The sequence below is a fragment of the Carassius gibelio genome, chromosome A17 (genome assembly GCF_023724105.1).
Source record: "Carassius gibelio isolate Cgi1373 ecotype wild population from Czech Republic chromosome A17, carGib1.2-hapl.c, whole genome shotgun sequence".
Taxonomy (NCBI): domain Eukaryota; kingdom Metazoa; phylum Chordata; class Actinopteri; order Cypriniformes; family Cyprinidae; genus Carassius; species Carassius gibelio.
This window is the reverse complement of record NC_068387.1, coordinates 9,699,162-9,715,070: the sequence shown is the minus strand read 5'-3', so window position 1 is coordinate 9,715,070 and position 15,909 is coordinate 9,699,162. Positions and strand designations below refer to the sequence as shown.

Here is a 15,909-nt window from a genome sequence, read left to right as displayed (position 1 = left end):
TTTCAGATGATGCTCGGACTTATGTCAACCACTTCTTCTGTGATTCTTCTGGGCCTGCTTCACATGTGGTCCCTCCAATATTGGCTCAAAGCCCATGTACCGTCCCACTCTTGGTGCTTGTTTTTATCGCAGGGTAACCCACAGCTGCATCAGAGCTGTGGCCCCTTGGAAACTGCTCACCTCTTTTAGTCAGGTGTCCAATTGGAACTGACCTCCAGAAAGAAGGTGGTCATGACAGATGCCTCCAACTAGGGTTGGGGAGCACAGTAATGGGGCAGACTGGCGTTTGGCTCCTGGTCAAACCTGGAGAAAAGTTTGTGTATCCAATGCCTCGAGATAATGGCAGTTTTTATAGCCCTAAAAAGGGTCTGTCTTAGGGAGGGCAGAGGTAGACCACTTCGCCTCAGAAGACAACTTTCATTGCCAAATGTACTTTTAGAAGCAGCGAGATGCCCTGGCCCACGAATGGCTCAGTGCTTTCTTGTCTGCCTTCCACCTGGATGCCCTGCTTCCTCACATTAGATGGGTCAGGGAAGTCAGATGCTTGGTCCTCCTGGTGGCCTCACTCAAAAGGAATCAGATGTGGTTTCCAGAGTTGATTTATCTGCTATCGGCAGCCCCTTGGCAGATACCATTGAGGACAGACCTCCTCTCTCAAGCAAGAGGCATGATTTACCATCCCCAGCCTGAGCTGTGGAGCCTTCATGTTTGGCACCTCAATGGAAATCTTTACAGCTCCCCACAGGTGTGACTAATACCATTTTTGAGGCTACAGCCCTGTTTATGTGACTCCTCTATGCCCTTAAATGGTCAGTCTTTTCTGACTGTTGTGCTGCAAAGATAAAAGACCTGTCCTCCTGTGGCATGTCATCAGTGTTAAACTTTCTGCAAGAGCTGTTGGATAAGCGGTGCACCCCTTCCACACACAAATTATATGTGGCAGCCATCTCGGCAAATCATGATCTCATGGCTAACCGGTCATTTGGCAAAAAACAACCTTTTCGTTAAGTTTCTGAGGAGAAAAGATTCTGACGAACAGCAATCTGAGCTGACTTATATCAGTCAGCTTCTCCCCTTTTGGCAAGTTGAAGCGCCATTTGTTCGTGCTGTTATATGAATGTGAACATATCAGGGTTCAGTATCAGAGTAAACAGGAGTTTGCCTGTAAGCATGTTAAACACAATGCTCGTTCCATTATTTTAGGGAACAGAGGTTACGTTACTAACCGTTACTAAACAAGTATTTGTTAGGGGTTATTACTTAAGGTGAAGTTTGAACTAGTACACAAAAAATAGCTTTGGAAATAACCTACTGCATATTTGCACAAAAAAAAAGAAACTGCATTGACTGTCACTGACATTCTCAGTTTTATTAATATGCATTCATTTAAATTAGTTCACAGGTTAAATCATCCCTTCAATGATGCCAAAAATTAACACTGATTATTTTTGGATACTCTCAAAACTAATGAGGAATCTTATTAACAAAGCTAATTCTAGATAATTAAAAAGAATGCATGGCAGAAGAATGCATAACATTTGTGCTATATTTAATACTATGCTAGTTTTACCTTGCAACAATTTTTCTAGTATGCTCACAAACTCGAGAGTTCAAACACATATTTTAAAGATGAAACCCATCAAGAATGCATTAAACAACATGATGACATTATGTCTACTGCAGAAAGATATGCGCAGGCAGGTACAAGCTTTATGCTAGAAGTAGACAGAGAGAGAAAAATAATAATAATGGAAAAATAAGAGGTACCTTCAATCTTCTGCAGGGCTGTCTGACAGGCTTCCTGGCTGGCGAACTCAAATGGGTTGTTGCATGTTCGTACACTGTCACATTCACACTTCCCATCAATGATGTTACAGCCCGTAACCAGGTTTTCATTGCATGGCTCAAAGCCCAAGAGCTGGTCGTCATCCCAGTTTTCATCTAAGCGAAAATGAAAGAGACACATATCAATGAAGACAGCACAGAAACAGAAATTCATATTAATAAATTACCATATCAAACAGAGTAACCAGGTTTCAGAATCATCCCGATACATTTTCACAGTATCATTAAAACTGCAGGTACCCCAAAGCCAACAGGTCTGGCAATGCCGAAGTAATGAGGCTACTGAACACTAAAGAGGAGCACATGGACAATTACATGTGCATTTGAGGTTCAAGGGGTATCGGGAATAACGGAAATAAGAGAGAAATATAGTCTTGTTATAAAGGATTATACAGTTCCTACATTCCTAGCCTCTCACGAGTTACACGAAAGATAAATGGTGGCAGAGAGCAGCACATTTTCAAAATAAGAATGACCTGACCCTAAAGATGCTTCTATCTGCCAGCAACATTATGAAGTCTTATTTTCAGTGTAAATGCACATTGCTGATACAAGCGCTGGTATTTCAGCCCGCTGTGTGTTCACCTTATCTGTGCACATGCATGTTTGTGTGCTTGGGATGGATGAACACACTCAAGATGGATGAATACCAGGGGTTGCTGATATATTGAATACGTATATTGAACTGATAATTTTATATATAAAATAAGAAAATATTGGCACCCTTGGTAAATATGATCAAAAAAGGCTGTGAAAATTCATTTGCATTGTGAATACTTTTGATTTCTTATTTAAAAAATTCACAAAAAAATATAAAAATGACTATAAAAATGTATCCTTTCATTAGATAATAGAAAAATTAAAATGGGGGTGAAATATCATTATGAAATAAATGCTTTTCACTAATACACATTGGCCACAATTAATGGCACCCTTTCATTCAATACTTTTTGAAACCTCCATTTGCCAGTTTAACAGGTGTAAATTATATCATATAATGCCAGATGAGGTTAGAGAACACCTGACAAGAGATCAGAGACCATTCCTTCATCCAGAATCACTCCAAACCCTTTAGATTCCCAGCTTCATGTTGGTGCTTCTCCTCTTCAGTTCACTCCTCTCATTTTCTGTAGGGTTCAGGTCAGAGGACTGGAATGGCTATAGCAGAAGCTTGGTTTTGAGCTCAGTGACCCATTTCTGTGTCGTTTTGGAGGTTTGTGTTTGGCTTATTGTGCGGTTGGAAGATCCAAACATGGCCCATTATAAGATTTCTAACAGAGTCAGACACTTTTTAATTTTTTATCTGTTGGTATTTGATAGAATCAAAGATGTCCAGGACCTCCAGCAGAAATAAAGGCCCACAACATAAAAAATACAGCAGTATATTTAATTGTATACAATGGGTACTTTTTTTTCCTCTGTGTTCACCAAACCCATCTTGAGTGTTTGCTGCTACACAGCTAATTTTTTAGTTTCATCTGTTCATAGAAGTCATTCCCATTTAAAGTTACAGTCGTGGCTGATAACTGAATATTCTGGAGTTTTTTTTTTTTTTTTTGCTAGGAGAATTTTTCTTGTAACCCTCCAAAAAAAAAAAAAAAAAAAAAAAAAAAAAAAAAAAAACATTTGTTGATGTAGGTTCCGTTTGACATTTTTTAAAAGGTTTTCTGAACCAGAAACTCAACGATTTTCTGCAATTCTCCAGCTGTGACCCTTGGAGAGTCTTTAACCACTCAAACGTACCTCCTAACCATGCATTAGGACGATATAGACACACATCCTCTTCCAGGCAGTTTCGGAACATTTTCTGTTGGTTGGAAATTCTTAATTATTGGCCTGATGGTGAAAATTGGAATTTTCACTGCTGTAACTCTTTTCTTAAAGCCACTTCACTAATTTGTGAAGCTCAACTATCTTTTGCTGCACATCAGAAATATATTCTTTGGTTTTTCTCTTTGTTTTCCTTCCTCTTTTTATTTTTTTGTGAAACAGGAAGCCAGAGCTGGACGATTTCATGTTTATAATCATGCTGGAGTGCTCAAAATTGTGAATGTGAATGGGAATATACTTCAGAGATATTTTACTCATAAGAATTTCTAGGGGTGCCAATAATTGTGTCCAACAAGTATTTGAGAAAAACATTCATTTCATAATGGTATTTTCCCTTCGTAAATTCATATGATCCAATGTAAAATACATTTTTGTGAATTTTCTTTATAAAAAATCAAAAGGATTAACAATTCAGATGAATTTTCACGGCCTTTTTTGATCATATTTACCAAGGGTGCCAATATATTTGGCCATGACTGTATATTATATATATATATATATATATATATATATATGTGTGCATTTCAATAAATTAGAATGTCATGGAAAAGTTAATTTATTTCAGTAATTCAACTCAAATTGTGAAATTCATGAATTAAATAAATTCAATGAATTCAATGCACACAGAGTGAAGTCTTTTAAGTCTTTGATTATTTTAATTGTGATGTTTTTGGGTCACATTTAACCAAAACCCACCAATTCAACAAATTAGAATATGGCGACATCCCAATCAGCTAATCAACTCAAGGAGGGTAAGCCACAAACATTAATTTCCAAAGAAGTTGGCTGTATCAGAGCATGTTAACAGAAAATTGAATGGAAAGAAAAAGTGTGGAAGGAAAAGATGCACAACCAACCGAGAGAACCGCAGCCTTATGAGGACTGTCAAGCAAAATCGATTCAAGAATTTGAGTGAACTTCACAAGGAATGCACTGAGGCTGGGGTCAAGGCATCAAGAGCCACCACACATAGATGTGTCAAGGAATTTGCTGAACCACAGACAACGTCAAAGCCATATATATATATATATATATATATATATATATATATATATATATATATATATATATATATATATAATTTAATTATATATTATATTACATTATTTAATTAATACTTACACATAAAAAAACACTATGATAATTATTTTAGTACATTTCCTAAGGCCATTAATTTTCTATGACAGGCCTCAGTAACATAAATGACAAGCTGAGTTTCAATGAATCAGTCCAAAACACTGATTTATTTCAATATACATCCACCACCCCATAGTAAGCACCATCAGCATGCATGTAATTTGTTCTCTGGGGAATGCTGCCTGCTTGCCAATAAATGGGCCTTGCACATATATGAGCAATTTGGCTGTTAAACCAGAACCGTTTTTGCAGAATCCTGCTCTTGTACTGCCGAGCAACCTACAATTTGATTTAGCAAACTTACAACATGATATACAATATGACTTTTTTTTTTTTTTATCCATAACTTCTCAGCCCCATGGTGTGTTAAATTAAATACTCTGAGGATAAACAAGTCAAGTCACACTTCTCTCACCTAACCCATGTCTGTTTGTTGAAGGGTCAGTCATGTGTTTAGCTACTGGTGCATAGTTGCACACTTGTGTTGCAGTGTTTCGGTCATCTGCATATGATGGGTGTGATTACAGCTGTACGGCACAACACCCTGAAAGAACACAGACCTATCACTATGGCTGTCTATAGGAGACTGTGAGTATGTGTAAGCCTGTGATCTTGTAACGATCAAGGACTGGAAGCTGATGTTTCAAAGCCCCTACGCTTGTTGTTTTCACCAAATCCACAGGGGTGAAGTCCCCAAATAGCTGCTGTCAGCAGCTGATTCTTCAGTAACTAAGCATGGCTCTCCAGACCAGCTCTGGGTCGTTTAGCTGGGCGTGGAGGGTTGAGTGTCCTGTCAAATGATAAACACGCCGCGGCAGTCAGTACCCCACACCGGGTTTGAGCCTGGCATGTTCACATACAGCATCGCCTTGAAGACCTCCTGGGAAGTTCCCACTTATGAGTTTAGAAATCATAATCATGACGTTATGTACATTCAAGTGATTTCAGTTAGAGAAAAACTAACACACTTTCATATTTCTTTCTCTTTTTAACTTTCTGAGAAACACAATGTTTTTAGTGCTAATGCAACAAAATGAAGTGCAAACATGCATAATGCATGTTGGTTTAATATGTTTTTTTTTTTTTTTTTTATCATTCTTATGCTGCCATGCACAATGATGTTGAGAGAGAAATGCCAATCCAACCACCTACATGAGCAGTATTTAGCATTATTCAGTATGCAAAATGCATACTACAAGTGTAAATCAATTAAAAAGTTAATCACACTAATTAAACGATATGCTCATTAATTAATCTAATTAAATTATAGTAATCATTAAATAGACATAACTAAGTCATTAAACCCGACATCACAACAATATTGTTTGTTGTATTTTTATAATAAATGTAAGCTTATCACTGATGCTTTCAGTTAAAAGCAGGTTCAGGTTTTTTTTTTTTTTTTTATGCCATTTGAGGCTTTTATCATGTAGGACCAAAGATGTAGTCTGGAGTTTTTTTCCATATTCAATAATTTTAATATAATTAATCACAGTCAGTTATTATGCTAAGTTGATAAACCTACAATGTAATTATAGAAAAAAGATTGACAATTATAACTTCAATCATGACTAATTTAACCCCTATCATAAGTCTGTAATTGACATGCCCCAAAACATTATAAAACATAATTTCCCACTGGATATTACAACATTGTGAAGGCGTCAATGTAAGTTTTGAAAATACAATCAGTCGGACACAACTTTACAGCAGGATTACTATACTTTAGTCACAATACTAAAACTGTAAGAACCATCTTAGCGACTTTACATTCACTAAAACCAGACAAAAAATCCTTTAAGTCGTGATGTAATGGAAGTAGTGACAGATTTTTGGAAAACACTTTAAGGACCAGTTCCTACTATATTGACTAATTGCTTATAAGCATGCATATTACCATCTTAAAAGCTGTTTATTAGTACTTATTAGTCATATATTAATGGCTTATTCTGCGTGACCATATACTAGATCCTTTAACCCAACCCAAACCTTAAACTTAACAACTACCTTACTATTAATAAGCAGCAAATTAGGAGCTTAATTAGGGGAAAACTCTTAGTTAATAGCAAAAGTGTTCTCTAATCTACTAATAAAGTGTTACCTTTTTTTTCTGTATCATGACGTACATTTGAGCACATAGGTCATCGAAAAAAAAGAAGAAAAGCAATGCAGTGGCTTGATTTCATTTATCATCTGCTCATTACATGACTCAGACTCAAATTATTGGTGAAGACCGACCAATACAGGAAGTCACAAGAGAGAAGTCTGTAATTGTGATATTATGATTAAATAACGAGCTCAAAAATAATTAGATTAAATAGTTAAGAATATAGACAGTGAATTTCCACTTCATGCACATTTGAAAATATCTTCACACTCTGTTCGAAGCATGCAACAGATTAATATAGTCAGAGATGTGTTGACAATTGTGTTATAGCAATAACAGAAAGTGTGACTGCTCTTATTACAATATCTACGGAATTCCATTCAACTCAGTATTTGTATTATAACCTTGTACTAAGAGAAAACACCATTCTCTCACAATATCTAATATAGACTGTCTGGTAGAGGAAGAGGCGGCTAAAACAAGCTCACATAAAAAAAAAAAAGCTTATGAAATCACAAAAACTGGAGGAATAAAATGAGCCTACTTTCAACACAGCGGTTCTTCATAAACAAACACAGTGAAAAGTGTTGTTTTGCTGATATCAAGGCATGATATCAAATCGCTGCTCGTCTCCCTGCTGTACTTTGCAGTGGCACCTAGTTGTTATCAAGGCAGGAGTCCTTCCTGAAGCAAGAGATGCTTGCTAATTTGCAACTAAACCAATTAATTACTCTGTCGGAAAAAGACAGCATTTTTAACGCCTGGGTCGTTAAATGCTACTCTGCGACTAATACAAGAAACTGAAGACAGGATTATTTTCATAATAAATCAGAAAAGCTATTAATACTTCAAATCTGGCAATAAAGTCAACATTGCATTAGAATTAAGGATTTATTTAATGCATATTCCTGGTGTTATTGTGGACGATTCATCAGCACACTTAAGAAAAAAAAAAAAAGGCAAATAATACTGAGATATATTAGAAGACACCAAAATAATGTATTTAATAACAAATAACAAATTATGTATTACTTCATGATATAAAATAATAAATGTATAAATAATAATAAAAAAAATTGCCCATTTATTGCACTGGATAAAAACAAAAAATAAAAATAGCCAACAAACTCTCATGGCAATTTGGAGACTAAAATGTATCTCAGTCATACATTTTTTTTTTTTTTTTTTTTTTTTGATTTAAGGTGAGATTCTAAAATTAATTTTATGCTTACATTTTATCCCAAATTTTTGTACGAGTCACATTGTACAAATTCATAAGAAATGACCACCATATAAAATAACTATATAATAGCAGAAATAGTAATTAGGTGTAGAGCTAACTCTTTTTGTATATGTATGTATTGCCCACTTTCACAATCCAGTGAATTACCACTCCTTTTTCCTCATTGAATATCCCAGTTCACACAGAAATATGTTACATTATAGAAGTAAATGGGCTGCAAAGCCAATACAGAGTTGACTTCAGCAATAGAGGACTTTGTGTTTTTTTGTAAAAATGACTAAAATCTGTGTCATCTGTTCATTGTTCCCTTTATGACACTGACTCTTCAGGCTTTGAATTATAACCCTGAAAAGTCCTGCCGGCCCCTACGCAGCACCCCCTGAGGACACTTAGTACTCCGAGGAGCAGAAGAGAGACTTCAGGGAAGTCTGTGACAGGGAGGCTGCCAAGCGGGGGCACACTTTTCTGCTTGTCTTCACTGACTATACCAGACATGCGGTTTCTCTCAACAAATTTCAGCCTGCTTGCACTCTGCCTTTTTGTGAAAAAATGAAAAAACATGGGCAAAGACGTGAACTGGCAGCTATGCTCTGCTTTGAAGAAATATTTCAAACAAAAATGTTGTCCCCATTTCCTCACCCTCACCATGTTATTCCAAACACTCATAATACAAAGTTTCAGACATCATTTAGAATAATACAAGCAACAACAGGGAGGGATTAAGGTGAAGTAAAATCATAAAATACTTTTACTCTACAAAGAATAGGGACTAAAGCTTCAAAATAGTCGCCTGATTTAGATCTCTAGTAGTTCAGCCAAAAAATTCCATAATTTACCCAGCCTCTCCATGTTACTTTAAACCTGTGTTACTGTTCTGGTCTTTTATTCCAGGCAATTACAAAGAATGGGGACTAGAGCTTCAAAACGGTCACCTGATCCAGATATTGAGTTTGTTCAATTCACTAACTCTACGATCCGTCAGTTAATAGCTCACTGGAGGGGAAGAATATCAATAAATAATTACTTTAATTTCAGTCTGTTTTTCAGAAAACTTGGAATATAGCACACATTTCATGTGAAACATTATTATGACATATTTACAATGCTTCTGCATTCTTTTTAAAGCTTGGAAGCTTCAATTGTTGCAGGAACAACTGGTTCATTCTTCAGAATATCTCCTTTTGGGTTTAGCTGTTGCAATCTCTCTAACTCGGATTATCTTCATAGTTTACTTGTAACATAAATTGTATTATGTTTCCCCAATCATCACATAACCTTTATTTAGATGGGTCATTCAGCGTTTTGGAAGAGGAATGCCTTAGACAAAAAGCACTCCATCTGACAGTGATTACGGCCAATGTGGAGCTGCTTTGTTAGCAGGCAGAGTCCAGGGTTTGTATGGATGACATTAATAAGGGCAGGCATGCTTCATTCTCCAGGTGTTCTTTGCAAACAGATTGTGTATAATCAAGTTCCATTCTTCCCAGTCTGAAGCCATTTCAATGATAAAGACCGCTGCTTTTCTCTTAGTCCGGAAGATTATGATTTGAGCCCGGTGCTATATTAACACTGTCAAGCTCAGGGCTCCAACTCCAGATGGGTGGACAAGGTGAAGCTTCAGTAAATATATTGCAGCATAAATGGTCAACTTGAGTATGTCAAAAATTTCAACCATGCATGTTACATTTCCAGATCCATCAAGTTCAACTTAGATGTTGATTTCTGGCTCCATACTAGGTCTTCTATTGACAGGCTTCATAAAAATAATCCAATCTGTGCTTTACAAGGCACAGTTTTTTTCTAACACTAGTAAAATCGGTTAGAATCATCAGAAAACATATGAACGTCAACAAAACCTATAAAGCAGTTCTACAAGAAAACCACAGTAAAACATAAATAATCAATGTGTTTCATAGACATAAACATATGCGATTTGGAATGTCTCTTGGAAAATTATTTTTAGAGGAACGGATCCTCCAGCCAAACCAACAAATAAATAATTTATGCTAAGTATAACAGTGGATGTAAAACACTAGGACTGCAACTGAAATGATCAAATTGACACAGTTTGAGCTGTGTGTAAAGGTCTTTTCTTGTTAAGATGAGGCCTAAAATGATTCCCAAGTACAGCCAGCTTCACACTGGGACCGCTGACTGCTTTCTCTGAATAGAGAAGCAAGACATCATACTTCACTTCCCAGGGAAAGCTCACCTGGAAGGTCCTGACACTAACCCCCCCGGGTGTTCTATGTGATGTGCCTGGTAAGCCCATCTCCAGAGAAGCCTGCAGGGCAATTCAAGACCATCATATTGAATGTATGTGTTCATTGTAAACAGCCTGTCCAAAGTAATCTCATGCTTTGGAATGCACAGGAATTTATGGACTTGGATGTGAAGTGTACCATCAGTTTGAACAGAAAAAGGCTTTTGTTGTTTTCACCTCTAACCACTGTGCTGTGGCGCTCAATTTAAAGGAACAGGTCACCCAAAAATTAAAATTCTGCTATTATTTACTCACCCACCGTGTCGCACTAAATGAATGTATTTATTTCTTCTGTGAAACACAAAAGTAATTATATTAATTATATAACTAATAATAATAATATAACTTCAAATTTTGTCTATTCAGCTCCAGAAAACTGATATGAGTCACATTACTGGTCCTTTTTTAAGGCTGACAGCCTAGTTGTTAATCAGTCTAATTTAACTGAAATCACGGCCAGGATATTCTCCAGAAATTTACCTTTTGTGTTACCCAGAAAAAAAGGAAGCAATTCATACAGGTTTGTAATAACACAAGGATGAATAATGATGACAAAATTTTCTTTTTTGGGTGAACTTCTCCTTTAAAGGCCGGAACAAATCTTTGATGTCTCATGGCAGGCACAGTCCACAGCAGATGTATTTTAGAAACTAAATCACTATTAAGACCCTCTGAGGTCTTAGTTTGTTAGGAGGTGAGGAGGACATGGCCTATACTGGCATTCTCTGTGCTCTCTCATCTGACTCATTTATCTGACAGCCGTAGCTGTGGCACTCAATGCAGCAATGTTTTCTTGGCTGAATTACAGCAGATGTCAACCCGGCAGTTACATGTCAAATGGTCGAGACCCCTTCAATTTTCATAGCCAGCCATGCTGAAACCTGACCCATGACATTGCATGTCCTCTGTCCTCCGACCAAGTCTTGTTCCAACTTGGACTAGGCCTAGCAAGCAATGGCACTCTTCAGAGGAAAAAGTAGACTGATATATTGTGGAAGCATGCAGAAAAAGTTGCAGTCTGTTCGAAGTCTGTCTAAATAGCTAATATGACAGTTTTGATCATTGCTGTGCCAGTTTTAGATCTCTAGGGCTATTGTCCTGAGATGATAACATATTCTGGTAGTTGTTTACAAGGTTTATTAGTTTACACGGTCTGCAAAGTTTCAGTTAAGATTTATGGCTTTGATTCTTTCTTCAGCAGCAGAAACACGACTTAAAAAATGGTGATGGGTCGAAAAATTGACTGATATTTGACATCACTGTGAAAATAGAAACGACTTCAGTTTTCAACAGTTTTCACATTTGTGCAGCTACTGCAGAATATCTGCTTTTACACTTGTTTATTTATGTGGTCAGTAACATTTACTGGACAAATAGATTTAAAAAAGTTTGTCCATCTGTGAAATGCCACGGAAATAGGCTCTGGCTCTTCTAGGTTTCCAAAAAATACTACTTGAACAAACAATAGAATCTTTGCTTCGCTCCAGTTAAGGCGTTTTCCAATTAATTTATCTCAGATGCAAGAACCAAACAGCAAATGAACGTTTATTTGACAGTACAAGAGCTCATGAATATTTAATCAGGTAGGCAATGACGCGAAACAATGTGCATCTATCTATAACCGACCATATGGTTTCAAACTGAAAACATACATTAGAGTAGGGTTTCATAACCCCAGATTTAAAAACACCCTTTCAAACTTAAAGGTACTAAGCCAGGTTTAAAAAGAATGTTAAAGACAGAGATAAACCCCCTACAGAGAAGTCCCCGACAGCACCATTAAGTTAACTGAATCAAGGTGAGGTGAGGAAAACGCACCCTGAGAAGCAAAGCCTCACGACTGAAGGTAGGCTATTAGAAGCGCACGTCCCTCAATGGCCCGATGTCAAATAAACTGACTGAGGCGCAAGTGAAGTTGCATAGCAGACATTCCGATGAAAAACCAACAAGCCTTGGCGGATAGAGCGAGGCTGGCACCACGTACAAAAACAGCACGGAATCCGTTAGAAAAGGAAAACCGACATGCTGCAAATGCAAGTGCCTCTCGTTCACTCCAAACGACCGTCATGTTTGAAGAAATGTGTTATTGTGAACTAGACAGCACTGACACTTTCCTCTCCATAATGCCTTTACAATCATATTTCTATCTAATGAGAGCTGATAATGGTTCATTTCTACTCAAATTAGGTGGAATTATGACTCATATTTTTCAGGAGTTTGTCTTCTCTCAAAGCTATTTTATTTTCCTTTCCATATGGACAGATACTGTGGCAGGCCGCTTTAACACTTATTATTATTTTTTAAAAGCTAAAAATCTATTTAATGTTACAAGTAGCCCTAGCTGTTAAGTAAATACTCCAATAGTGACAATGAAAGATTTTCAGTTTCGCTAGTACATACTATCTACTAAATGCAATATCAATAGAGGTGAGCATCAAGTTTACCATTACTGGTCATTTATTTTGTTGTTTTCTATAGGGAGCTGTGGTTCAGATATTATTCATATCCAACTAATATGTATTTCACTGTTGTATTTCACTACATTTGATTAGTAACTACTAATTAGATGATAAAACGTTCATTCCAACTTGTTGCAATTGGAATACACAGTTGGAATCACATTGTAATCTTACTAGTAAGAATTGTAACTAAGGGGATGAATGCAAAACTAGTAAGTAACTGGGATGTATTCTAATGTCATACAAATATGTACTAGCATCTAATAAATAATGCATAGTAAAGCTTGAATATCTGATAGGTACCTATAATAGAGTCTACTACTACTACTACTACTAGTAAACACCAATGGGAATAGAAGTGAAAAGTTCATATCTGAACCAGAGATTTGTTTTATGTTAGAAGTAACAGTACGTGGAACAGTGGCTACTTGCCACTATTGGGATATGCTAGTACTAATATGAAATGTAAAAATTTCTAGATGTTGAATTTGATTGACCATGTATACTTGAATACATATTCTTACATCTAATAAAATAAGTAAACATAACCAAATTATTAGTTAGCTTTATGAAACAGTGTGTTAAAATGGCTTGCCATAACACATTCGCTTTGTTTAGTTACCCCAGTAAATACAGACGGAGACAGAATTCTGATGTGATTTATTTAATTCCTTTCACCATCATAAGGATCCATAAAAGCAATCAACACTGATGACAAAGAGTAAATTAAATGTGTATACAGACCTTCACAAACTCCAACCTCGTACTGCGTGATGGAGCCGCCGTTTAACGGGGGTCTGATCACGCACCGGAGTCCGCGGTCGCAGGTCCCGTACAGACCGTAAACTCCGCCGCAGCTCTCGTTCTTCTGCTTGGCACAAACCGAGCAGCAGCCGCAGATCCCCAACACCACGGTACCCGTACAGTGCTTGGGCTCCTCGCATTTGGACTTATCACAGGGCAAACAGATGAGCGCCCGACTGTTCTTCGCGATCAGCACCACAAGTTGGGAAACCAGCATGCATTTCATAAGAAGATACATCCTGGAGGAGGCCATGAAGGAAAAGTGAAAAAATATAGATATCCAAACCACCCCCTGTCCCCCAAACTACAATGACGAGGAACGGATCCTCCAGCCAAACCAACAAATAACAGATGAAGACAGCGACTCTGGACGAGCGCGAGAAATGTTTCGCGTTTTCTTGTCGAACAGAATAATACAGCGTTCCTGGCGTCAAACTTTTGTTGATGAAAGCCACCAAAAAGACATCCCCTTCAAACAAACGACACCAGAAGAACTATCCCACGCTATACAACCAATGCATGGCTTATGCGTCACGATTTCTGCACTGCTCCGTCCAGTTTGTTTTCGCGTAGCAAAACTTTCCTCGCGCGTTTCTTCCTTGGAGTCTTTCGTATGCAAGCCTTTCCTGCGCATATAAAGCCAACGCCTGATTTTTCTCAATAGTTCCCTGTCGAAGGAAACGCGGTCCTGTTATTTTTCTGTTGCCAACTGAGATTCATTCAGCTGTGTGAATAAATGTTTCCAGCTATCGCGTCCGTCTCGTGTCTGCCGCTTGCGCTCGCTGCTGAGCGCGTACGCGTACGGCTCCCTCGCCGTGACCTCATAACGGAACCACTCCCATCTCGCATTACTTCGCTCCATTGGAGAGTTCGTAGCTTCCAGATATGAGACACAGGAAATGCTGGTAACACGACGCGCGGTCAGACGCAGGACTCCGTGATACGGTTCCCGCTGGTGAAGCTGCACGCGTGGAATGTGGGGCCCGCATAACTTTGAAAGAATCTCGAGTTTGTGTGGCTGCGCACCTTTAGTGCGGTTTTGTAAAAAGGATTGTTATGGCTTGCCTACAATTGTTTCCAAAAAGCAAAGTTTTATTTACATATGTATTTATATTTACACATGATATCAGTGAGACAGCCATGCTAAAACAAATCTTCACATAAACATAAACGTAAATATGATAAAATATTATCAGAGATCATAATCTGGATCTTAGGTTTAAAATAATTCTTAATGAGTCTTGGACAAGCCCTTTGCTATTATGCCCATTGCAATTTTATTTGCTTAGTACATTATTATTATTTTAATAAATAATAATAATAATAAAGTGCAAAAACTTCCTTCAGTGGAACAACAGCCTGTCCATTGGGGCTAGTATACCCTCAAAGGGATGTTTTTGTACCTTTTTTGCCCCTAAAAGATTCATTATAGTATCATAAAAGTATATATTATTAACTTAAAGGTACATAGCTTATTATTACTCTAAGGTACTAATATACAAACTTTAGGGATAGAGAAGGTACAAAGGTGTCCCCTTGAGAGTACTGCCCCATAGATAAGCTGTCGTACCTGTAATGGTACAATGGTACATTTTTGGTTTTTCATGTGGCATTGTACATGTGTAGTGGCCAGTGAACTCGCAGCTGAGTGTACTCTTAAGTGTCCATAAACCTGCATGTTTATACCAGAAACAAGCATCAACAATATTATATAATTTGTCATTTTTATATGGTTAAGTAAATATTTAAAGTCAACATGAGCACAAAACGTCCTTATATAGTTTCATAAATATTACTTGTTCCTGGTCATATTGTGAACGATCCATGGGTGCATATATTATTCTTAATAAAAAATAAATAGGTAAATAGAAGGAAAAAGGGTTTTAATCATAATCATTCAGGAAAATGTAATAGTTTGCTCTTTCTCTGTTAAAAAAAAAGAAAAAAGGAAAAAATAATTGTTAGTAAAAAATGTAGGGTGGGACTTTTTGGGAATTTTGTCCTCCAGGAACTTATTGGATCATTTGCTGATCTCATGTGAATGACAGGTTGCTGGAGGGGATGGATTATCGGTCGATGTACACAATATCAGAGAAGACGCATCTTTGTGAGGAGGAGGAGGGGACATTAATGTTTTTGATTAAAAAAATAATAAAAAAATGCATATTTTGATTTGGTGGTTTGGTGGTGTTTTTAAAATCTCAATTGTGCAACTGCAGTT

The 15,909-nt window shown here is 37.2% G+C and overlaps 1 protein-coding gene across 2 annotated transcripts in view; it reads right to left on the bottom strand.

Annotated features, from left to right (window-relative positions):
* Positions 1–14,666, bottom strand: part of LOC127933436 (cysteine-rich motor neuron 1 protein-like) — a 110,117-nt gene extending 95,451 nt beyond the window's left edge. Inside the window, exons 1-2 of one of the 2 annotated variants that reach the window (XM_052530448.1) lie at positions 13,629–14,666; positions 1,768–1,941 (exon numbers count right to left, since the gene is read on the bottom strand). In XM_052530448.1, the coding sequence (XP_052386408.1) occupies positions 1,768–1,941; positions 13,629–13,941 (487 nt within the window). In that variant the 5' untranslated portion in view covers positions 13,942–14,666. The remainder of the gene's footprint in view (positions 1–1,767; positions 1,942–13,628) is intronic. The other variant, XM_052530449.1, reaches the window with a different exon arrangement.
* Between the last annotated feature and the right edge of the window lie 1,243 nt (positions 14,667–15,909).